Source organism: Carica papaya, chromosome 9 (assembly GCF_054855325.1).
Source record: "Carica papaya isolate Zhongbai chromosome 9, ASM5485532v1, whole genome shotgun sequence".
Classification (NCBI taxonomy): domain Eukaryota; kingdom Viridiplantae; phylum Streptophyta; class Magnoliopsida; order Brassicales; family Caricaceae; genus Carica; species Carica papaya.
In genome coordinates, this window is record NC_142317.1 from 35,595,611 (window position 1) to 35,619,387 (window position 23,777).

Consider the following 23,777-nt stretch of genomic DNA (forward strand, 5'->3'; position numbering starts at 1 on the left):
CATGTGATATTATTTGATTGAATACTTTCTCACGTAGTATTTAACGTGTAAAATTAATTTAATTTTAAAAAATTTTCTATTTAAAAATAATTAAAAATTAAAATATTTTTTAAACGTTAAACACCGCATGAAAAAAAATACTTAATCAAATTATATCATACGTCAAGTATGATAACACTTTTTACATATACGATAACAGCGTTAACAGAAACTAACGAAGATGGATTAATATGCACAATTTTAAAAAATACGAGGACCAAAAAACAAATAAAATATAAAATATGGACCACATCAATAAACAAAATAGTATAGGGACCAAAAATTTACCTACATCATTATTATTATTATTATTATTATTATTATTATTATTATTTTACCATAATATTAAAATGAATTATGATAAAAGTAAAAGGTTTTTTTTTTTTTTTTAATTAAGGGCATAGAAAGGTATTAATTACATAATTAAACACCAAAGAATTATGCATTCTTGAGCAAAAAGCCATTAATTATAACTTATTTTAATATAAATTAGTAGCAGAAGATATTATACACACACACACACACATACATACATACATACATACACACGCATACATACATATATATATATATATATATATATATATTGAGGAGTTTAGAAAATATTATATTGAATGTATAATAAATTTGTGCTATCTTGGTCATGTGTACGAAGGACATAAAGTTAAATTAGTTTACATTTCATTCTGACTGGTCAAAGAATCATTAATGAATGATGTGGCCTTTTCTATTAATCGGTTATCATCATCTTTTTAGTAATTAATGCTCTAAGTTATGCATATATATATATATATATACATGTGTGTGTGTGTGTTTATATACATATATATATATCTATATCCATCCCTGCTTAATTATACTTCCACATGAAAATTACTATATATATATATTAGTTACAAAATTTCATGAATGTAAAATGATTAATTTATTTTAATTTATTTTATATAAACATAGAAGTAAAATGTAAAATAATTATAAGGTTTTCGAACTTGTTTATATTCTTAAAATATTTTATAGTTCTCAAAATTTTGTTTTTTAAAAAAATTGATGAAATAAACTTTACTCGCAAGTGATTAAGCATTTTAAAAATATGAAATTACGAAGAAGTTGGTAAATTTTAAAAGTACAATTAATTCATTTTAATTTCTTAAAAGATTACGAGAACAATTGATTGAATTTAAAAGTTTCTAATTACGTTTACGAGATTTTTCTATTTATTTATACTCTTAAAATATTTAAAGATAACTTTTTTTTTATGCGGCATAGTGTTTTTTTTTTTATTCATTTATCTTTTTTAATAAGTTATATTGTTATTGATATATATATATATATATATATTTGCTACACTAAAAAAATAGAATAAAAAGAAAAAAAGTATTTCATTAACGCTCCAGAAAACGCAACGAAGATATGAAATAATGGTACAAGTGGATGCGCCTCTACAAGTCCTCAGAGGGCCCGAGATAAAGTAATGAGGTCGAAGGGGTGTGATGAGCGTAACAAACAAAATGGTCTAAATCAGTGTTACTTTTTCATTGAATGTGGATGATTTATATCTTCTAATCCTTATTAATCAAGGTTCTCAAGTAATCATAGAACAATGAAAATGATTCTACCGATGCTTTAAGATCTGTAGAGGTGGAAGAAGTCAACCTCAATAATTTGTTTATCAATTTTACAATCCAAAATAAGATTGAAACGTTTTTAAATATCTTGGAGCTCAGTTCTTAGAAACTTATTGGTTATCACGTTATACATGAATTCGGACACTTAATTATTGTGCTTGTATCTAATGAAATCACTTACAATAGTGTTATCAGACGTACCCTTAAAGAAACTAGTAGTCTTACATTCGAGTCACTTAAAATATTATGTTTATTAACTTATCTATAAAAATTAGTTATAATTCTCGTCAATACAGATAGATAATACTGTCTAAATAACTAAATAAAGTTTACATACACACACCCATATATATATATATATATATATAGAAAAGAATGCCTATGAAAACAAAAGATGAAAAGTGTAATGCAATATGCTAACAAGTTGTATTCTAAATTTAATTAATTCTACTTCAAAGTTTTAAGTTTAATATAACAATAAAATTCTCAATAAGTATTTTTTTAATTATTATTATTTGAAATAATTAAAAATTTGTAATTTTAATATAGAATTAAGTTAAGATTTAAATATAAAATTAATTAAATTAATTATTAAATTAATTAATTTCATTTATATACTTTCTGGTTGCAACAATATCAAAGGAAAATAAAAGTGTAGTAAATTTAAATTCAATTATTATTTATTATTTATTATTTATTATTTATCATTAAATGATTACTAAAATATATTTATATTATAATTTTCTTATTCTATTTAATATAGAAGAATTCTAGTAATTTCTAAAAAAAAAATTTATTAATATACGTATATATACATATATATATATATATATATCTATACATGTATATAAAGAAAAAAAATCTACAAAAAGATAGAAAGACAAGTGATACTCTGAAATGTTGATCAAATTATAAATTAAAAAAGTTTTGATCCTAAAACAGAAATGATCATCAACTATAATTTGTGAGTGTATACGTATATGTGTGTGTGTGTGTATGTATATGTGTGTATATATATATGTATATATATATGTATGTATTGCCACATGAGCTATCATACTCGAACAGCACAATCCAGAAACTCTCTCTCATTATCCCTTGGAATTATACAGACGACCTGTCAGTCTGTACGTATCATCACCATTATATATATATATATATATACATATACACACGTAGAAATATATATATTGTTATATTTATATGGTGCAGAACATGCCGACCCTTAATTATTATGTGGGTTAACTACATATAAACATGTATACATATACATATATATATGTGTGTGTGTGTGTGTGTAATGCATGATTTGAGAATTGGGTTGGGCATGGGACTGAACAGTAGCAGTAGTAGTACTGGCCACCATCACAGTCGCCATCAGATTGGGTCCACAACCACCGTTTGATTTATTGACATGATGGGTCAAATTGGGTCCACATCCACCGTTTGATTTATTGAAATGATGAGTCAAAGATTTGACTGACTGACCAGACCAGACCACAACAAGGTGGGGACCACCTCAAGGATTGACCCTCTGACTTTTCTCATTAAACCATCTCGTGAATCATATACTCTGCCAAAAACCAGTTGACTCTCCCATCTCCTCCTCTGCATCCCCATATATATATATATATATACATATATATCTTATATGTACATATATGCATGTATTATCTGTATGCATTTGCATTGACATATTAATATTCTTGTATGTATGATGAATGTATTGTCTGCATGCATTTGCATTTACATAGTATTATTCTTGATATGTATGGTGCATATAATCCCATTTCATATTGTACATATACATATTGGCTGCATATAAATATGCATTAATAACAATACGTGTGTTAACGAGTACACACGAAAATCTACAGTCTACTTAAACCCAACTCATTACTCTATGATAATGCGTATGAAATGATTGATTGGGCGTGCTATATATATACATATATATATAGATTTACATGTGGGTTTCCTTGTTAACAAACATGTAATACCATACATTATGTAATAATGTACAAATACATACATATATATATATATATATATAGATTTACATGTGGGTTGCCTTGTTAACAAATATGTAGTACTATACATGGTATATACATACAGACACACACATATATATATATATATATATATATATAAAGATTTGCATATGGGGTTGCCTTGTTAACAAACATGTAATACTATACATGTGTATCATATATATATATATGTATAAAGATTTGCATTTGGGTTGCCTTGTTAACAAACTTGTAGTACTATACATGATATATACAATATATATATATATGAATAAATAGGAGAGATCATGAGAGAATTTGGGAATGGGAGAAAGTAATTAATAGGAGAAAGAAATAATGAAATTATAAAAATTTAAGTTGAGATTTTAAGAACATGTAAAGGGTTGTTTTGGTGGTTGTGATAAGTTATAAATAAAAAGAAAACATTAACTGTACCAAAGACCAGTCAAAGTGGACCACAGTTCCACCATATTTGCATTTCTTTAATTAACGTATATACATATATATATATATAATTATTTCAATAATTGACAATCCATTCATATATATATATATATATGTATTTGTAGATACACAACATATATACAAGTATGTATTTATTTGTATACACAGACAAAAGATGAAGCAACAAAAGTACATGACCGACAGTTGCAGAAGAACTGAAGGTCAACCGTATTGTACACAATTCAGTGACGGTGGTATTTATTAGGCTTTGTATTGATCTGTAATATATATACATATATATATACACACACACACACTTCTACATATACCATGATAATATTATATATATTTCTGGGTATATGTATATATCTTCACGTTTCTTCGAGAATAGCCGTGAATCCAATCTAACTTAGTTCAAAGTTCAGAAATTAATTAATCATAAATATTTTAGAATATACATACAGTATTATATATGCACTTGTAAATCTACATTTTAATTATAAGATTATTAAAATCGTATTTAAAATAATCAGAGTGGCCTCCTACGAGAGTCAACATGCAATCCAAATTCTGTCAATTTTGTTGTCATTCTAATAAAATTGGTGCAATTTTATAATTGAATTAAATATATCTTTTGCAAATAAATTATATATTACTTTTAAATCTATTTGAAACAAAACCCTATATATATATATATATATAAGGATTGTAAAGAATTGCATTTGGAGTAGGAAGCATATGGTAGTAATACACAAATTTTGTCAAGATTAACTCTTTGATGTCATATAGAATCAAATTATAAGCTTAAGTCAGGTATATGTATATATATATATATATATAGGGATTGTAAAGAATTGCATATAGAGTAGGAAGCATATGGTAGTAATACACAAATTTTGTCAAGATTAACTCTTTGATGTCATATAGAATCAAATCATAAGCTTAAGTCAGGTATATGTATATATATATATATATACAAGGATTGTAAAGAATTGCATTTGGAGTAAGAAGCATATAGTAGTAACATACAAGTTTTGTCATGGTTAATTCTTTGATGTCATATAGAATCATAAGCTTAAGTCACGTACATGTGTGTGTATATATATATATATATATAAGGATTGTAAAGAATTGCATTTGGAGTAGGAAGCATATGGTAGTAATATACAAGTTTTGTCAAGATTAACTCTTTGATGTCATATAGAATCAAATCATAAGCTTAAGTCAGGTATATGTATATATATATATATATATATATATATATAAGGATTTAAATAATTACATTTGGAGTAGGAAGCATATGATAGTAATATACAAGTTTTGTCATAATTAACTCTTTGATGTCATATAGAATCAAATCATAAGCTTAAGTCAGGTATATGTATATATATATATATATATATAAGGATTGTAAATAATTACATTTGGAGTAGGAAGCATATGGTAGTAATATACAAGTTTTGTCAAGATTAACTCTTTGATGTCATATAGAATCAAATCATAAGCTTAAGTCAGGTATATGTATATATATATATATATATATATATATATATATATATAAGGATTGTAAATAATTACATTTGGAGTAGGAAGCATATGATAGTAATATACAAGTTTTGTCATAATTAACTCTTTGATGTCATATAGAATCAAATCATAAGCTTAAGTCAGGTATATGTATATATATATATATATATATATATATATATATAAGGATTGTAAATAATTACATTTGGAGTAGGAAGCATATGATAGTAATATACAAGTTTTGTCATAATTAACTCTTTGATGTCATATAGAATCAAATCATAAGCTTAAGTCAGGTATATATATATATATATATATATACATTAGGATTGTAAAGAATTGCATTTGGAGTAGGAAGCATATAATAGTAATATACAAGTTTTGTCATGATTAACTCTTTGATGTCATATAAAATCAAATCATAAGCTTTATATTTTGTTCATAATATGTAAAAAAAATTTCCTACCACACACTAAATTAATCACATGATGAATTTCAACTCCTAAATTATTAGATAAAAACCAAAAGATCAGCAATTACATAACAAATGTGTGTGTGCTGACTGGATGCATAAAGGCTAATCTTGTTTACAATTTATACATGGAAAGAACAAAATGCTGTGCATACATATATATATATATATAGATATACAATATACCATACATAAGAAAATACACTTGCTACTGCAATATTCTCTTCAACTTTGCAGCTTAACTCTCTACCTAAATTATATCTTATTCTGGTTGAGGTGGCCAACAAGATTGAATTTTGCAATCAGCTCATTAGTGACCTTGTAAGCCTCTGGCATAACATTCTTTTAAATTCTCACCTCATAAATTGCTCGGAATCGAAACATGCGGTGCTCTTTCGTTTGTAACTGTATGTATTTCAAGATCAAAGCGAAACCTGAGGAGCATCAGATTAGCTAATTCGGTCCCTTCTCGGATAATTTATTTCTTAGATCCTTAAGAGCATCCACAACTTCTGAATCAAGATTATGCTTCAACAATTTGCCTTGGAAAGAATTAGATCTGGTAACAGGGTGGAAAACAGCAATTAGTAAACTTTTGAATCAAGGTCTAATGGTAAAGTTTTCATAAGGAATCAGACTCTAGAAACTAGAAACCTCAAGCATCATCCATCACGACAATGAACTCTCAAACAATCAATAATGAAGTAATTAAGCTAGACTCGGGATTCCGAAATGCATGGCTAAAACTGAGTTTTCTACTTCATTTTTGTTCATGAAGTTAGATGTTTGTAAAAACTTCTCAAATCAAGCACCTTTGATCTTGAAGCATCCTCTCAAACTCCTTCTGTGATGCCTTAATCTACAAACCATAATCAAAAGAGAACGAACATAAACAATTTAAACAAGTGATAATTTTGCAGAGAGTCCCAAATATTGGAAAAATCCGATCATCAAAGTAAAAAAAATTTCTCTCTCATAACAACTTTCTAATGAGTCTAAATGTAATATAAATATACCTAATACACTATCCGAGACTTTAACCAGTGAACAATCGAAAAATGGTATAGAAGTTGAAATTCAGCCTCTAAAGAAAAATCAAACATGGGAAGTGGTAGGCCTACCCAAAGGAAAAAAAAAACCAGTAAGGTGCAAGTAGGCATTCACTATAAAATATGAACATAATGGGTCCATAAAAAAAATACAAGGCAAGATTGATGACCAAAGAATATACACCCAAACTTATATGATTGATTATCAGGAGACTTTTATACAAGTGGCAAAAATGAATATGGTACGTGTTCTATTATTGTTAGCTGCAAATTTCAATTGACAGTTGCAACAATTCGACGTGAAGAATATCTCGCTGCAAGGGGAATTAGCAGACAAAATTTATATGAAAATCCTTTCGGGCTTACCAAGGGTGTGGAGGCAAATCAAATGTAAAAGCTATAAAAAGCACTCAATGGGCTCATACAATCCCTAGAGCATGGTTTGAAAAATTTACAAGGGTTATGCTAGCTATGGGATACAGGCAGAGAGATCATACCTTGGTTATTAAGCATTCCAATTCAGAGGGAGTCACGACCCTCTTAGTATACACGAATGATATAAATGTGACAAGTAACGATGAAAAGGAGAAAAAAATGCTCAAGCAATATTTGGCCAGAGAATTTGAAATCAAGGAATTAGAAAAGTTAAAATACCTCATCAAAATAGAAGTACCATACTCTAAAGCTGAGATATTTATCTCAAAACAAAGATATGGCACGGCCCTCTTGACGGAAATCGAAAAACTTATATATAAATCTATTGGTACCCAAAATTGATCTTAATCACAAATTGGGATTAGTAGAAAAAGACCCTAATGTTAATAAGGAAACATCCCAAAGACTTCTCACAAACTATACTGGATATCCCCTACGCAGCAAGCGTAATAAGCTAATTCATGCACGAGCCCAAGGAGGAACACTTGTGATCTACATAATAAGTACTCCACTATTTGAAGGTATACCAGGGAAATATATTATTTTTAAAAGAAACAACTGGTTGCTCATTGAAGCGTATTCGGATGCAGATCATGCAGGGTTATTAATTGGCAAAAGCTCCACCACTGGTTACTAAATTTTTTTTGGAGAAACTTTTGTCACATGGAGAAGTAAGAAACAGAATGTGGTAGCTCAGTCTAGTGCTAAGTTAGAATTCTGGGCAATGGTCCAACGAGTGAGTGAACTTTTATGGCTGGAAATTATCCCGAAAGACTTGAAAATTGAATTAGATGGGCCTTTGAAACTCTACTGCAATAACCAATCAGCAATTAGTATAACACACAATCTGATACAACACAACAAAACCAAGCATATTAAAGTTGACAGACACTTTATCAAGGAAAATCGGATAGTGGTGTGATTTGTACGCAATACATATCCATCACCTTATAACTTACTTATGTGCTGACTAAAGAGTTAAGTAACCCCGGATTTTAGATGATACAGTTGGGAGTATACAATATCTATTCACTAACTAGAGAGGTAGTGTTGGGAAGCGATAAAGTATATGATTAGCATCTACTAATGAGTATACAGCTTATAACTACCTTTTGTACCTGATTGGGCCAATTGAAGTGGAGGGTCATACATACTCTTCAACGGTTGGCAATGATGATGAAAAAATGTTAAATAAATAACTCAACCCTCGAAATTTTCAACATTGTGCATTTGGTCATTGTACTATTTTCATGTTCAATTATGCACACTAAGTTTTAGTTTCATGCCAATTATGCATAAATTGTGTGCCTGATTTAACTCAAAAAATATTATAGATGCCAAATTGCACAGTTTTGAAATTTGATGGTTCTTTAATGCTTTTGGCCAATGGACCAAATGACTGTTGGTTTTTCTGTCCAAAATTGAGCTTATTTGGCACAAAAATTAAAACTTACATGACTAATTGAATAGAAATTGATAGAAGGACCAAAATGCAATTTCAAAAAGATGGAGGGTTGATATATACTTTTTGGCCAGAAAAGAACTAAATAATAATGCTGTAATATTGTGAAATTCATAGGTTTTCAATAGTTAACTATTGCAGGTTCAAATGCAAAGCAAGAGACCTAAAAGAACGAGATTAAACTAATGATATAAATAACAAAACAGAAGAGATATCGAAGTTCCCTGCAAGAATAGGAAGGAAAAATTTCAGAGACAAGTCTAACATCCAGTTATTATTAGAAACGCCATACATTACAGGTTAGGATGCCTTACCTCTGAAACCAGAGCCTTCGAACTCCAGACAAAGGCTCCCTGGAATCAACGCATAAATATATGATGAAGATATTAACTGGTCAAGATCAAATCCCTGTGCAGGTAGCTTACAGAGCAAAATATTAGAACAGAAATTGATGGACAAAAACATACTTAGTAGTAGAACCTATCCATAGATGCAGAAAAGGCTAAGACTGCTAATGAAATTCAGGATTCAGTTTGATGGACAAAAATATTTATAGTTTTCAAATTTCCTCAGTTCAGTTTATGTTTTATTATATATAAAAAGACGCGGTAGTTGAAACAAAAATAATATCTAGAAAATAAGTCAAAATATGGATAAGTATCCTTTTTTTTATTTTTTAGTGAACTATTTTTACTCATACTGGATTATCACATAAATGCATACAAGACTATATGTTTTGTACGCAAACTTATATTTAGGAAATAAAAGCTAGAAAAAAATTTATTTGCCAAAATGACCCTAAAGCTTTTATGCAGGAGTTCTATGATATTTAATAAATCTTGGCATAAATGTCCAATCCTAGAAAACGGGATCAAACTATGAAAATGCAGTTTTTTGGTTATTGTATGATATCGACAAACTGGCACCATCTGTTGCAGAAACTAGACAGTTAATGTTCCGAGGTTAAGTTACAGCCAATGTGAATGTGAAGACTGAATAAATAGCACCTCATCCACGCCAAGTTACCACATGAAATGCCCATGTAATTCACACTCTACTTATAAAATACCAGAATTTGATCTTGCTAACCAGAATTCTTTTGCTTCAGAATGTGACTAAAGTTTATTTCGTATAAGTCTCTTCATACATCCAGAAATTGCCAAAGGCAATTCATATGAAGTTAAGGGATTGGTAAACCCAAGTACAATAATTTCAAACGTTTCTGGTTCAGCAAAATGATTTTTTACTTTACTGGTGAAGACGGTACTGCCACCAGTGTTTGAACCTCAATCTTCCCTATGGGAGATGAGGGGATGACCATTTGGCTAAGAGGCCATGGTCGATTTAGTAAATGTCAAAATAAAAATTGAACAGTACAAGACACTACCGCAGACAAAGTTAAAAGGCATCTAGTTTGAAAAAGATGCCAATTCAGTCCATGGGTTTTGAACAAACATTACAATTCAGTTCAATAAATTAATAGATGTTAAACTTAATGTCAAAGCACAAATAAGTCTTTTCTTTTTTCTCAAGAGAGGACACATACAAAATCATCTGATAAGAGAACAACAAAATCTTGAAATTTCTGAATAACTTTGACCAAAGTTGGGAGTGAGAGTTTGAAGAATACCTCGATTGGAGAAACGTGAAAAACCAAGCTCTCCCTACTTTTGGCCAAGATTCTCTCATTTTTTCAAGATTTTCCTGTTTTCTTTTTTTGATGAGTTTGTAGGGCATTTTGTTCAAAAAAGAAGACTAACTTGTTCTTTAACAATAATTTTAATGTTTGCAATTAGTTCATTGAACACAGTTGTAATATTTATCAAAAACACGGTGACTATATTCTATTTTTTCTAAAATTAAGGGACCTTACAATTTACACTCTTTTTTCAAGTTAGGTAACTGCTATGTAATTAAGGGACCTTGTAATGTACACTATTGTAATTAGACGCAAAAAACTAAGTGACCTTATAACTCAACCCAACTTCCAAATTAGGTAACTGCTACAATAGTTGCAAACAATCATATGAAAGGTCTGGATATAACCACATGAACATGCAAAACATGTGAAAAAAGCTTACTGCTCCATGTGCTGCTTGCTGTTGACGATTATCAGAAGTAACAACCCATACTTTGGGACATCCATCCTCCTTTAAAGCCACAACCTTTTACCAAAAAAAGCCAAGAACATAATAAGAAACTAAAAATAAAACAGGATAAGCACCACAACTTTTTACCTCGAAAAAAGCCTAGACAATGATAAGAAACTAAAAATAAAACAGGATAAGCACCACAACTTTTTACCTCGAAAAAAGCCTAGACAATGATAAGAAACTAAAAATGACACGAGATAAACAGATAGATACAAAAGGGCCTAGCAAAACATTCATATAAACACTTTTCATTAAATAATATAATAAGACTAACCACTTCTGGCTCATGATAAAATTGAAGGTTTGGAGCTATATCACAGCTTAAAATAGCAATTATTTCAGAACATAATGCAGCGCCAAATGATCTCAATGACATGAGAGATAGAGGAAAGAGGAAGATTGAGTATGTTTGTGTGTGTACAAATGGATATATCAAGAGAGAATGAGGAACTTGATTAGCCTCTTTCAAGGTTCTTATATTAACTAAATTTTCATATTGCTTACATAGAGAATACCCTCATCTGAAATGATATGAGAGCCTGGCATCATCTCTTACCTCCTTTTCAATCCATGCATCAGCACAAGACTCCCCCGAGTAAACTATATCAATACTGCAAAAATAATTAACTAAATAAACTATATCAATACTGCAAAAATAATTAACTCTTAGTAGCATTAAAGTTAAATGATAACTACCAACTGCAGTTTATCTATCAACTGCAAAAAAAAAAGTACAATTAAAACAATTTTGCAGTTGAACCTATTGTATACTGAATCAGTATGGGAATTGGAGGTCCAAGTAATCGGCTTGATAATCACTACAGCTTCTAGAAGCAACAAAGTCACTACTTTAAGAGCAAAAAAATCCTCCAGATTGGCGAAGACAATCTAAAAGAATTTTTGCCTCAAGAAAAAAACAAACTCTATTCAAGGATACTGACAATTAATTTTATTTGCCAGCTGGGGGCTTAGACATGTAAGACTGAGATCGGCTTATCTGGTGACAACCATAATCGTGGCAAAACTAGCATAGCTAATAACAAAGTGATACTGCAGATTCGCAGAATGTTACCCATTAAAGTTTTCCTTGTGTGTGGGAAGTCCAGACATCATCGCATCAAACACAACTACCACTTTCACCTCTGTAAGTTGTTGCCGAACAACTAGTCAGATAGTGAGACAAACATATGACAAACAAAAGATATACTCAATGGTGAGAGCAGAAGATTTGATTAAATAATATAAGAAATATAAGAAGGTAACAAATGAGTTATGCGGAAAAAAAATCCATGTTGACTTAAGTCTTTTAACTTCTATTTAATAAGGAAACTAAAAATGGTAATGATACTAGCAAGTATACTAAATATCAAGCCGAAACTTTCAAACCTGATAACATTTTTTTTATGGAGATATTAAGTAAAAAGTAAAGCTATCTCCTCTTGCAGATAAGAACATTAATTTTTAAGTTTGTAATTTCACAACAAGTATTCAGAGTTTAAATATCCATGTTTTCTTGCTCAACAACTTTTTACCAACTCCATCTGATTTAGACCCATTTACGTGATTAGTTTTTTTTTTAATAACCCATTAACATGATTAGCAATGCCTTCCAATGAACGTTTATATTGGCCTTCTTTAAAAACAATTTCAACATTTGGTTTAGCATTACTTCTCTATGTCTATTGAGACTCAGAAGCAAAAATTTCAATGCATCTTTCTAATGCTTGTGCATTATAGAATAGTCACATAAATGACAATAAAGAGAAGCATACAGCAAAGGGCAAATAAGATAGGGTTTTGATGGTAGTTTTTTTTTCAATTCAATTCTGAATGCCACTGTATCATGTCAGGTAAGAAGCCTGCTAATGCAAGTAACAAAAGAGACAGGACCTTTCACCATACAGAAGGTTATAAGTTCATCAATTAGCTTCTGGCGAGCAATATCAAGTCTTCCCCCCATAAAATGTTTCTTCAGCTTCGGCCAATAGCCACATACATTATACCCATCAACCAGCAAAACAGGAACTGCATCATCTAAACCCTGGTTTGTACTGAAAGAAAATTTTAGCAAACAGATATCAATAATTCCTAACAGATATCAATAATTCCTAAGCTTAAAAAAATAAGGTGGTTGGAACACAAAGCAATCATTTAGAAAGAAAAAAGAAAGCAGTTAAGTGTATTACTAATAGAGGGCTGTGGTAGGATCTCGATAGAGCTCTGTATCTTCTGGAAGCTCCTCCTTCTCCACCTTCTTTCTGCGGTAACTAGTAGCAGGCCTAGGTGCACTAGATTTTCTCTTTTGAAACTCCTACATGATCTCTCCTTGAATGAGATAGTAATGATGATGAAGGATTAAGGGTTGCTTTTATGCATCTAAAAAACACAGCCCACCTTCCATAACCTTAAAAACTGTAAATTCTGCTTGACATTTGATGTGATCCTCGGGGGAGCTAGCTCAGAATCCTATAAAATGAAAGTAAATTTAACATGTATCCTGAGATGGGGAAATACAGAGAAAAAAAAAGAAGAGAACCAGAGAGAGTTAGATAGATAGAGACAGAGATCAAAAGAGGTGAAAAGTATCCTATTCATTTTTGACGCTCCTATAACCTACCTCTTGGGTATTAATACCCTTGCCCATCATCAAGAATCTAACAGCAGCCAAATTCTTTTGCTAACAACTACCCATTCTGTTATTAACAACTACATTCATTTGTTCCCGCCAAAACTTCTAGACCAGATACATCTTTCATATATCAATAACTTTTTTAAAATAAAAACATGTATATTATGTATATGGCAGCAAAGAGAGTGTCGCCCCTATACAAAAATATTTACATGTCCATTAGTACATCTAAAACCCTCCCAAAATAATCTCACCCATATACATCATGACCCAGAATTAGAGATCCAAAAGTATGTAACCACCTATCTCTAATTTTGTCAATATCCCTCACACAACCATTGAATGCTCTATTGTTTCTCTCTTTTTACACTACCCAAAAAATAGCTAAAGGAATCAGTGAAACAATTTTAAATCTTATCTCTGTCCCACCCCAAGCCCAAAGTTCATTTTTTACCAAACCTCCCATCACGCAATTAATACCCAATAAACTGTACACCATATGCCAAAGACTATACGTCATCAGGCACCAAAGGAGAAGATGATTGTACAATTCACCAGCCTCCATGCAAAAAAAGTAATTCACCAGCCTCCATTGACCATAGTATGACACAGTCTCATCAGCTTGTCAATAGTGAGAATGCATTCCAAGCTCGCTTCTCAAGCAAAAAAAGCAATTCTCGGTGGTACCTTCACTTGCCAAATCTGATAAACCGGGAGATTCAAGCCACCATCTTGCCTAGTTGTCAAATAGTCGTAGTAGGATTTCACTATAAAGAGCCATCTTTCTTGAACTTCCAAGTAACCTTATCACTGTGGTTCTCCAAATGCACATCAGCTTGTCAAATAGTCATATCCCACTTCCCCCTCCTGAGAAAAAGAAATTCCCTTTCCTCAAGGAAAATATCAGAAGCTTGTGAAAATCTGCAGCATTCGCCCAAGGGGCTTCCTGAAGTTGCTGGCAACATCACTGAACAAGACTGGAAGGCTGATTGTATCTTGGACTACTGGCATCTCTTGTCACTTGAATGTTGATGAAATGCCTTCTTGAATTAAGAGACATGGAAAGTAGGATGGACTCGGCTGCCAGGTGGTAGTACTAGTTTACATACTACTTCAAATCGGTCCACTATTTTGAGTAGCCCCTTGTAGGCAGTGTTTAGCTTTTTGTTGTTGCATTGTGCCACTATCTATTGGCAGTATGGTTGCAGCTGGATATAGACAGCATGTCCTATGCTTAAAAGTCACTTTATGTTATGTCCAAAGGCCAATTGCTCTATTCAATGCTGTACCCGGGTTGGTGATGTTTAAGCATCCTTACTTTTCCTTCTTATCTACCATGTAAATAGCCAGGCAACCTATCTTTGAATCTCCTGCAACGTATGAAATATGGACAAGAGGAGCATATCTATGTAAGGCTTCAAAACTAGTAGTGTGATTGGTTGTGATGCAGAGTAATAAGATCCTAAAAGGACACGTTTTAATAATGAGATATGCTTATCTAATTGTACTATTTAGTATTATTAAGGTATTTAGCTTATTTAGGAACTAGTATCTATAAATTTATTAATGGTATAAGTTTCTTATTTCTTATTCAGTTTGAATCTTTTTTAGTTATCCTCTATTACAGAATATTCCAATTAATTTTTTTATTCTCCTACTTCATAGAATTTCTACATAGAGAAGAACTCCTATTTTGATGTTGGCATATAAAAACAGAATACTCCATCTTACTTATTTAGTAGACTATTCATATGATGATTATACAAATATTGATATATTGATTTAACTATTAAATCCGAGATCTTCAATTTTGGTTCTTAAAAAAATTGTCTCAAAGTTTTGTGTTGACACTTTTTTTGTCCTACACCAAATCACCTAATAACTAGTATTCTACCAGCATTCTGCAAGTGTAACCAATTTAACCAGTATCCAGTCTTCCCATGAAACAGGCACTTCAAGAACGAGACAACAGTTGACAACTTCAGTCGAGACTATAGAGTAGGCCAGAGCAACATCTTGCAATTGACAAGTGGGAAATACTCACATTTCTACAAATGCCACACAGATTATGCACAGATTTTTGCATCTTTAAAGTAGGAAAATATTGAATTGTGTTCATTACAAAGCTTGTAACCCTGAACTAGGTGCCATATGATTGTTTTTCGTCCTTTTGGAAATTGGTTTAAGAACTCGAAGAGAATTCCAGTACGTTGCGTGAAGCAATTATAAAAAACATCAGATATATTATCCATAAAATTGAAGCTAACGCATCATTTTACCCGACAATATATCAGAGAGGAAACAAGGACAAACGAAACCGAAGAGAGAGAGAGAGAGAGAGACAAACCTCAGAAGAAGAAGACTTGGACTTCTTATTCTTCGCCATAACTACAAAAATGTTGCAGCACGAAGAAGACGAGTAGCAAACTCCCCCAAGTTTATACGAAAACAAAACAGCAGTTCTCATGAGCTACCGATCGAGTATTTTGCTGATTCTGGCTAAATTCTGAACTCTTGAGTAATGGATTTTAAGACTGGATCTTGTCGGAGGTCATCACCTGAGTTCCAGTGACTGAACCGATTCCAATTCCGACACGATACTCCTCCTTGCAGCCATTGAAATGAAAATGCAGAGAAGCAATTTGAAACCGGTGGAGGATATACGGACAGCGATTGGGTTTTATGGTGCATGGAAAGAGAAATTATTGGGTGAGAACACTCACAACGTTTGTACGCTGACGTGGCAATTTTAACCAATTAGACGGAGACACGTCATTCGACATTGACTATACATTTAAATTGCAGAGGATAATCAGTAAGAATGTAGAACTTAAAATTCTTGACAAATTAGAACTCTTCTAATTAATTTTGAAAATTTTGGATAAGAAGTTTGTTAAGAATCTCAAAGAGGATGAAAAGAAATCTGATTGATGGTAGAAGACGAACTGGGGAAGTGTTCGGTTTCCACTCAAATTCCTCTTGATTCCACACTTTTTTCTCTCTCTCTCTGTATATATATGTGTATACATGTTTATGTGTATGTACATTGATCTTTCATTCAACAAGAACTTCACTCTAAGAAGAAGAAGAAGAAGAAGAAGATACGATCATGGCGGCTGCTGTTCAAAATTCAAAGGAAGCTGTTTGTGTTACCGGCGCCAATGGTTTCATTGGCTCCTGGATCGTCCGTACACTCTTGGCCAACGGCTACACTACCATCCACGCCTCAATTTTCCCCGGATCCGACCCGACTCATCTCTTCCAACTCCCCGGTGCAACAAACCCTAACGTCAGCATCCGTGTCTTCCCCGCCGATCTCCTCGACTGCGACGCCGTTTCTCAGGCTGTTCAAGGTTGCTCCGGCGTCTTCCATGTCGCTTCTCCATGTACTCTCGAAGCTCCAAAAGATCCTGAACGTGAACTCGTTACTCCTGCTGTTCAGGGAACTCTGAATGTTCTTCAGGCCGCTCATAAGTTCGGTGTCAGGCGCGTTGTTCTTACCTCCTCCATCTCTGCTTTGGTTCCTAACCCGACTTGGCCTCATGATAAAGTTTTTGATGAGTCCTCCTGGACTGATCTTGACTACTGCAAATCTAGACAGGTTTTTGATTTTTTTTCTTTTTGGCTTAATTTTCAATGGATTGGTTGATTGAATGTTGTTTTTGTCATAAAATGTTCTGGTATATGTAATGTTGGTTCGTGAACATGATGAATTTTGGTTTTTGACCGAGGTACTTTTAATTATGGGTATCCATGGATTTATCATACAAGCTCTGTGTCCATGAATGCTGTTTTTGTCAATAATTGGCCTGGTATGCGTAGTGTTGGTTCATAATTATGATGATTTTTGGCTTTTGACCAAGTAAGATAATTTTAATTATGGATACTCATGGATTTATCGTACAAGCTCTGTGTCAATGGATATAAGAAATTGTGAAATATCAAATTGGGTGGTCATATTGATTATTTGCACTAAATAAACGCACTGTTGTTTGACCAGATAATAAGTCAATGATTTGCTATCCGTCAAGTCAATTTGGCTTGATTTCTGTTCCATGTTATCTACTTACCCTTTGAAATTTGGCAGAAATTTTATCCAGTATCAAAGACATTGGCAGAGAAAGCAGCATGGGAATTTGCTGAGAAGAATGGATTGGATGTGGTCGCCATCCATCCAGCTACGTGTCTTGGCCCGCTCTTGCAACCCAGTCTGAATGCTAGCTGTGCTGTGTTGCAGCAATTGTTGCAGGGTTCAACAGATACCCAAGAGTATCACTGGTTGGGTGCTGTGCATGTCAAAGATGTTGCAAAGGCCCAGCTCTTGCTATTTGAGACTCCTACTGCTTCTGGTAGATATCTTTGCACCAACGGCATCTATCAATTTGGTGACTTTGCTGACAGAGTCTCCAAACTCTTTCCTGAGTTTCCAGTTCACAGGTTTGTAACTATGTCTTCTCTACAGTATCCACTATTGACGATTAGAGTACTTTGGCTCCCCTTTTTATATATATGGGCAGGTTTACTACACAAAGTCATGACATTCATATCTTTGATGACAGGGATTGCATGCATGTTGATATTTGTGAAGGGGACATGCCCTGAAGTTACTTCTTTCTGCATCTAGAATTTGCTTGCTCATTTGGCATATGAGGGAAGAACTGAGTAGCTATTGAATTGGATATCACTAGAACTTGTATGTAATAGAAGCCTTATGGTGGGGTTGGTCAGTTTATAGCACTAATTAGTGACATAAGATCATCTTAGATGAGGAGAGATTATTTTGTGCTGCTGGAGCACATATAATTTGGAATACTTTTTGTAGTTGATGGTGCATTTAACTTTGGGTAAGAAGAAAAATCTGTGGCTTGAGAAATGTTTGTGGTCCAATCAAATACAAGAGGTGTTGTGCTCCTGGAGTACACAACAATTTTAGATGAGTGCATTAATCATACTGCCCATAGTGTATGGGTTGACATATAATTATACCAATATGAAAATTTTGTTGGTGCCCATCCTGTTATTCGGAGCCCATTTTTTCATTATTGTCAAGTGATAATGGTTCTGCTGCTCAAATTGGGAGTTCTCATTGAAAATTTGAATTCATCTCTTCCAATGATGATATGCCTTAGCTATTAGATTTTCTTTTTCCCACGGGTATGGTGGATAATAGAAGAGAGATTGAGGGGTTTGGGTAGTGGGGTAAAGCCCATATCTCTTTTATGCTTATGTTGTGGTTACTTTGTCAAATCTTCAATTTCTTTAATTTACTTTTGTGAACCCCCACTAAGTCAGTTTTTGATTGTTATCTTGACGAACTTCAGTTCCCAACGCATGTACTGTGTATCAAATGCCCACTAACTATTTAGCATTGTTGAAGGTTTATGACTTTGTCAGGTCCCTTGATCAGAACCAATTCATTCAAACGCATCATTGAATATCCATTATTTAGCATAATCATTTTACACTTTAGAATGTCCAAGTATCGATATTAGTGATTCTTTTTTTTTTTTTGAAATAAATCAATATTAGTGCTTCTGCAAGTCCATTTCCCTGTTTTCATGGGGAATTGACTTAGTAATCACCTCATATAGCTATTTCTGGCGGAGAATCAATGATATGTAGTAGTAACTTCTTTTTTTTCTCTCTACTTTTTTGTTCTAGATCAATTATCCCCCAAATATTGTAAACTATGGTTAAGGTTGGAGTGATAAATCTATTTCCCCCCAAAACTTGGGTTGGTAATGAAGTGTAATGATTGGAATACTATCTTGTTATCATTTTTCATAATATCTCCAAGTTCTGAAGAAGATACACATGAAAGCAATGATTCTGGCTTTGTGCTCCTTAGCTCTCCGCCTCAAGAACATAATTTTACATCACCTTTTTGGAGTTATAATTCAAAATCCTCCTTACTTCTTGTTTTCAAGGACCACCGTCCTTGAAGTATAATTAAAAAAGATAAAGTTAAACGCCTCCCACAAATAAAAAGAAGTGACCTGGAATAAAGCAGTAAATCCATGCAATGTAACAAAATAGAAATGCTAACCTTTTTCTATTTTTAATTCCAGTTCACACTTTCTTTTTTTTTTTCCCTCTCTATATAATTTCACTTTTTTTTGTCTTAGGAAGACTTATACATGCTGGCTTCTTGTACAGGTTTACTGGTCAAACACAACCGGGCTTAACTGCATGCGAAGAGGCAGCCAAGAGATTAATTGAAATGGGGCTTGTCTTCACTCCTGTTGAAGATGCTGTCCGTGAGACCGTGGAGAGCCTGAAAGCGAAAGGCTTCCTGGGACAGAAATCTTTACAATGTTAGCATCTTTTTTTAAAGTTTTATTTGGTTCCATCCACTTGGACAATAAGAAGAGGAAAAGAGACTCTTAGAATTCTTTTATAGGCTTCAACTTTGTTGTTTATATTTATTTTTTTAAAAAGAAACTTTGTTGTTTATATCGATTAATTAATGGAAGTCTCTCATCTTTTTATCCAACTTTTCTTTCTCTTTTTTTTTTCTTTGGAATCTCATTATAATTTTTTTTTTTTTCGCTTTTGTTTACTATGTATAAATTAATGAACAAGTGATAAGCATAACTCAGTTCGGTGTCTTTAAGCAGCCCACCCTGCGACACCAAGCATGTAAAATACTGCAGAATGGGTCCACAGCTCCCACTAAAACTGCAGAATATATGACTGAGGGATCCAATTACCACCTACTAAGTTACTCCAACTTATGATCCGAGGTGTAGCCTCAAACGGTAATAATATGATCCACATGTTATATATATATAAAGTTATCCTACATTGATTTCTCTGCGATTGAAACATTGTATATAACAAATCCAGGCACAAAACAATGAGTACTTCACATATGGACCTTGGTTGTCATGTTTGTGTTTTCTGTTGTGATTTAAGCATTGTCAATGGCACGTGATTGAGGGACCTTTTTTGAGCAGGGTCAATCATATCATTAGCAGACAAGTTTTTTAGTTAATTAGGATCTGGAGTTTGGTTTTTAGCCTTTCTGATAATCCTTTGGAAGTTTAGTTTAATTTTTTAAATAGATACCAACACTCCATGTGCATAGTCTTCTCTATCCTTGCTTCTTGCTGCTTTTAGCTACTAAAGAATCTATCTTTTATCTTTAGAGAGAGAAAGACGTGCACCTCTAATCATGGAGGTTCTTCTGGCATTCCATGTGCATCAATTACCTCGGCCCACTTGCCATTATTTTACACTTCTCTCAAACCTTCTCCCTCTGTGAACAATCTTTTTAACCCTCTACTTCTCTTCCTCCCATTGCTATGAACGTACTATACACCCATATATATATATAGACACCTCTGTATATCCTCCTCTCATCTCTCAGCTTGCTGATTTCTTCAGCTTAAAGCATTTCATGACTATGAACGGCAGTCCAGCATCATCATGCAGTCGGTCATGGTAAATATACAACTGTTGTATTCAACCATGAATTTTTTGGAGCTAGGTTTTCATTAATGGCATCTTATTATTTTCTGCATAATAACGTTCTTGATAAAGGTCCATAAGTGAGGACTCGTTGAGAAGGTACGTGCACTTTGCCAGCGAAAGCTGCATACAGGAATTGTTGTCTGCCTCAGACTCCGACAGGTTTGGAGATGGCAACGATGTGTGGAAGGTGGTTACTCTTGACAATGGAGTGGAGATATCAAAGCGCAGGTCTGGATCCCTTTACACCTTTCGTAGTCGTAGGCTTCTCAGATCAGTCTCGCCTCAGCAGTTCATCACAGTTGCCAATGCTATAGATGCTGCCAAGGTGAGTTTATTTATCAGTAGATGTCCGGAGCTAAATTCGTATAAATTGAACAAACAAAATGCGTAAACTGTGTGTTGTCCTGTGCACTGGAAACACAAATAACATCCTTAAAGGTGCCTGTTTTTGGGATTAAGATAAAGAGTACAAGTTGTTATTGATGCAAATTATTTAATTTGAAAGATATGTTGGAAATTTTCGACAAAAAAAATTAATTTTTTCTCGTAACTGTCAATTTATGATTTTTCATAAAAAAAACTATTAACATTCTAAGAATTTCCCTTTTTAATTAATTTTCTTTTACGTACTAATTCGTTTTCATTTGTGTATGAACTTTTTTTTTAATCAATACTTTTGTGGTTGATTATCTTCTATAATTAACATTGACGTTAAAAATTTCTGTATTGAGATAAAAGGTACATATCTGTGTATCTGTTAAGAACGAAAAAGCTATGAATCTTCTACCAGACGATTCGATGCAAGTTTGTGTTTTGTTAAACATGATTGATGAGACTGCAAATTTGTTTTGGAGCAGCAATGGGATTCTGACTTAGTGGAAGCCAGGTACTTAAAAGATGTTGATGATAATCTGAGCATAATCCGGCTGAGATTCGGAGATCATTCGAAGCCATTATTCAGAAACAGGGAGTTCATAGTTTACGAAAGGCGTGAAACCATGGAAGATGGCACCCTGGTACAAACATGTATACTTATGTTTTCAGGTTATACATGAAGTTGAAATTTTTGAAAGTTTGAAGTAAAAAGTGAATGGGGTGGAATTTGCAGGTAGTAGCAGTAGCTTCACTGCCAAAAGAGATAGCAGCTGGATTGCAGCCAAAGCAAAGCAATTCAATAAGAGGATTATTGCTGCAGTCAGGATGGGTTGTGGAGAAACTTGAAGATGACTCTTGTATGGTCACTTATGTTGTTCAGGTATATATATTTATATTATATATATATATATATATATATTATACATTTCCCCAAGTTCAAGCAATCTGACATTAAAAAATGTTATCTTTTTTGTGTGTGTATATGCAGTTAGATCCTGCTGGGTGGCTGCCCAAATGCTTTGTGAACAGGCTGAATACAAAGCTGGTTATGATCATTGAAAATCTTAGGAAACTAGCTCAGTCATGTCCAACTGAGGCTGATCATACATAATTTCATATTTTTACAGACTGGGGTAAAAAGAAACTGAAGTTGCCACCTCTTAATGATAATATATATTTATATCAATTACAGTTTGAATTATCTCCATTTATATATATATATTCTTATATACAAATAATATAATGACTTCTTTTAGATATATCCATGATGTAGATATATACATAGTTAGAGATATAAGGTTGGAGAGAGTATTCTTTGGATCCCTGTGAAGAATAATTGTGTGTAGCTGGCAGAGATTAAGACATAAAGAAGGTGAAGATGACATTTGGTTTGATTCTTTAATTGGCAGTAATTATCATAGACAGAGGTTGAGAGGAGCAGTTTGTCAAGTAATAAATGAGCAAGTCATAGGTAGAGGAGAACTGGACAATATATATATATATATGTATATACATAATTTTCTATTCAAAAACACATAATTTCATTTTGAATCTATAATTTTTTATATAAATTTAAAATGTTTACAATTTATTAAATAGTATATATATATATATAGATATGAGTAAAAATATATGTATTTTTTATTTAAATAACTTATATAAACTCATTGTAATACAATTTTTTTTATTGAAAATATACAAGAATACACAATTCAGTTCAAACCCACACAATTTTTTTGTATGAAAAAATAATAATTATTCAGCTAAAAATTTATCTGTACATATATATATATATATATATGTATAAATTCATTTACAAATATATAATTTTATGGAAATTTTAATTTATTTGAAGAATATTTCTTACTAAAATCCCAAATGGGTTTCAGAGGCACTAATTTCAGATGATCATATATATTTTTTTGTTAATACATGTATATTTTTTATTTAAATAATACGATAATACAAGTTTTTATTAAGAATATACGAAAAAATATAATTTGATTTAAATTCATAATTTTTTTATATATATATATATAAAGAGATATACCCATTATTCAACCA

At 32.3% G+C, this 23,777-nt stretch overlaps 3 protein-coding genes across 14 annotated transcripts; 2 read left to right on the forward strand and 1 right to left on the reverse strand.

Moving 5' to 3' along the window:
* Nucleotides 1-6,151: 6,151 nt before the first annotated feature.
* Nucleotides 6,152-16,701, reverse strand: LOC110826327 (yacP-like NYN domain protein). Of its 11 annotated transcripts, XR_015816609.1 has the most exons (11): nucleotides 16,213-16,701; nucleotides 13,631-13,702; nucleotides 13,423-13,547; nucleotides 13,127-13,287; nucleotides 12,309-12,378; nucleotides 11,793-11,847; nucleotides 11,165-11,248; nucleotides 9,398-9,503; nucleotides 7,154-9,307; nucleotides 6,950-6,996; nucleotides 6,606-6,696 (listed from the first exon to the last, which is right to left on the reverse strand). XR_015816609.1 is itself a non-coding variant. In XM_088212131.1 (10 exons), the coding sequence occupies exons 1-10, from the start codon at nucleotides 16,330-16,332 to the stop codon at nucleotides 6,591-6,593; spliced, it is 879 nt and encodes a 292-aa protein (XP_088068257.1). In that variant the 5' UTR covers nucleotides 16,333-16,701; the 3' UTR covers nucleotides 6,152-6,590. The 11 variants fall into 11 exon arrangements, 7 of the variants coding, with proteins under 7 accessions (XP_088068257.1, XP_088068260.1, XP_088068264.1 ...); XM_088212131.1 differs by lacking the exon at nucleotides 7,154-9,307 and having other exon boundaries at nucleotides 6,152-6,696; nucleotides 9,398-9,436; XR_015816611.1 differs by having other exon boundaries at nucleotides 6,595-6,696; nucleotides 6,950-9,307; nucleotides 9,398-9,436.
* A 31-nt stretch (nucleotides 16,702-16,732) lies between these two features.
* LOC110826328 (NAD(P)-binding Rossmann-fold superfamily protein) lies at nucleotides 16,733-20,358 on the forward strand. 2 transcript variants are annotated; one of them, XM_022056956.2, is made up of 3 exons: nucleotides 16,733-17,466; nucleotides 17,953-18,302; nucleotides 18,425-18,799. In XM_022056956.2, exons 1-3 carry the CDS (start codon nucleotides 16,975-16,977, stop codon nucleotides 18,465-18,467), a joined length of 885 nt encoding a protein of 294 aa, XP_021912648.1. In that variant the 5' UTR covers nucleotides 16,733-16,974; the 3' UTR covers nucleotides 18,468-18,799. The 2 variants fall into 2 exon arrangements, with proteins under 2 accessions (XP_021912648.1, XP_021912647.1); XM_022056955.2 differs by lacking the exon at nucleotides 18,425-18,799 and adding an exon at nucleotides 20,022-20,358 and having other exon boundaries at nucleotides 16,736-17,466.
* Nucleotides 20,359-20,515: 157 nt separating this feature from the next.
* On the forward strand, nucleotides 20,516-22,899 carry LOC110826322 (Polyketide cyclase/dehydrase and lipid transport superfamily protein). The gene is made up of 5 exons (XM_088212139.1): nucleotides 20,516-21,308; nucleotides 21,408-21,663; nucleotides 22,196-22,354; nucleotides 22,447-22,593; nucleotides 22,702-22,899. Exons 1-5 carry the CDS (start codon nucleotides 21,265-21,267, stop codon nucleotides 22,822-22,824), a joined length of 729 nt encoding a protein of 242 aa, XP_088068265.1. The 5' UTR covers nucleotides 20,516-21,264; the 3' UTR covers nucleotides 22,825-22,899.
* The last annotated feature ends 878 nt before the right edge of the window (nucleotides 22,900-23,777 follow it).

Coding starts and splice junctions, on each gene's coding strand:
- LOC110826327 (XM_088212131.1), bottom strand. CDS start 16,332: ATGAGAACTGCTGTTTTGTTTTCGTATAAACTTGGGGGAGTTTGCTAC. Junction 13,548..13,630: donor AGTTTTTAAGGTTATGGAAG/GTGGGCTGTGTT, acceptor GAGATCATGTAG/GAGTTTCAAAAGAGAAAATC. Junction 11,848..12,308: donor CACAAGGAAAACTTTAATGG/GTAACATTCTGC, acceptor TTATTTTTGCAG/TATTGATATAGTTTACTCGG.
- LOC110826322 (XM_088212139.1), top strand. CDS start 21,265: ATGACTATGAACGGCAGTCCAGCATCATCATGCAGTCGGTCATG. Junction 21,309..21,407: donor TCATCATGCAGTCGGTCATG/GTAAATATACAA, acceptor TTCTTGATAAAG/GTCCATAAGTGAGGACTCGT. Junction 22,594..22,701: donor TGGTCACTTATGTTGTTCAG/GTATATATATTT, acceptor GTGTATATGCAG/TTAGATCCTGCTGGGTGGCT.
- LOC110826328 (XM_022056955.2), top strand. CDS start 16,975: ATGGCGGCTGCTGTTCAAAATTCAAAGGAAGCTGTTTGTGTTACCGGC. Junction 17,467..17,952: donor ACTACTGCAAATCTAGACAG/GTTTTTGATTTT, acceptor GAAATTTGGCAG/AAATTTTATCCAGTATCAAA. Junction 18,303..20,021: donor CCTGAGTTTCCAGTTCACAG/GTTTGTAACTAT, acceptor CTTCTTGTACAG/GTTTACTGGTCAAACACAAC.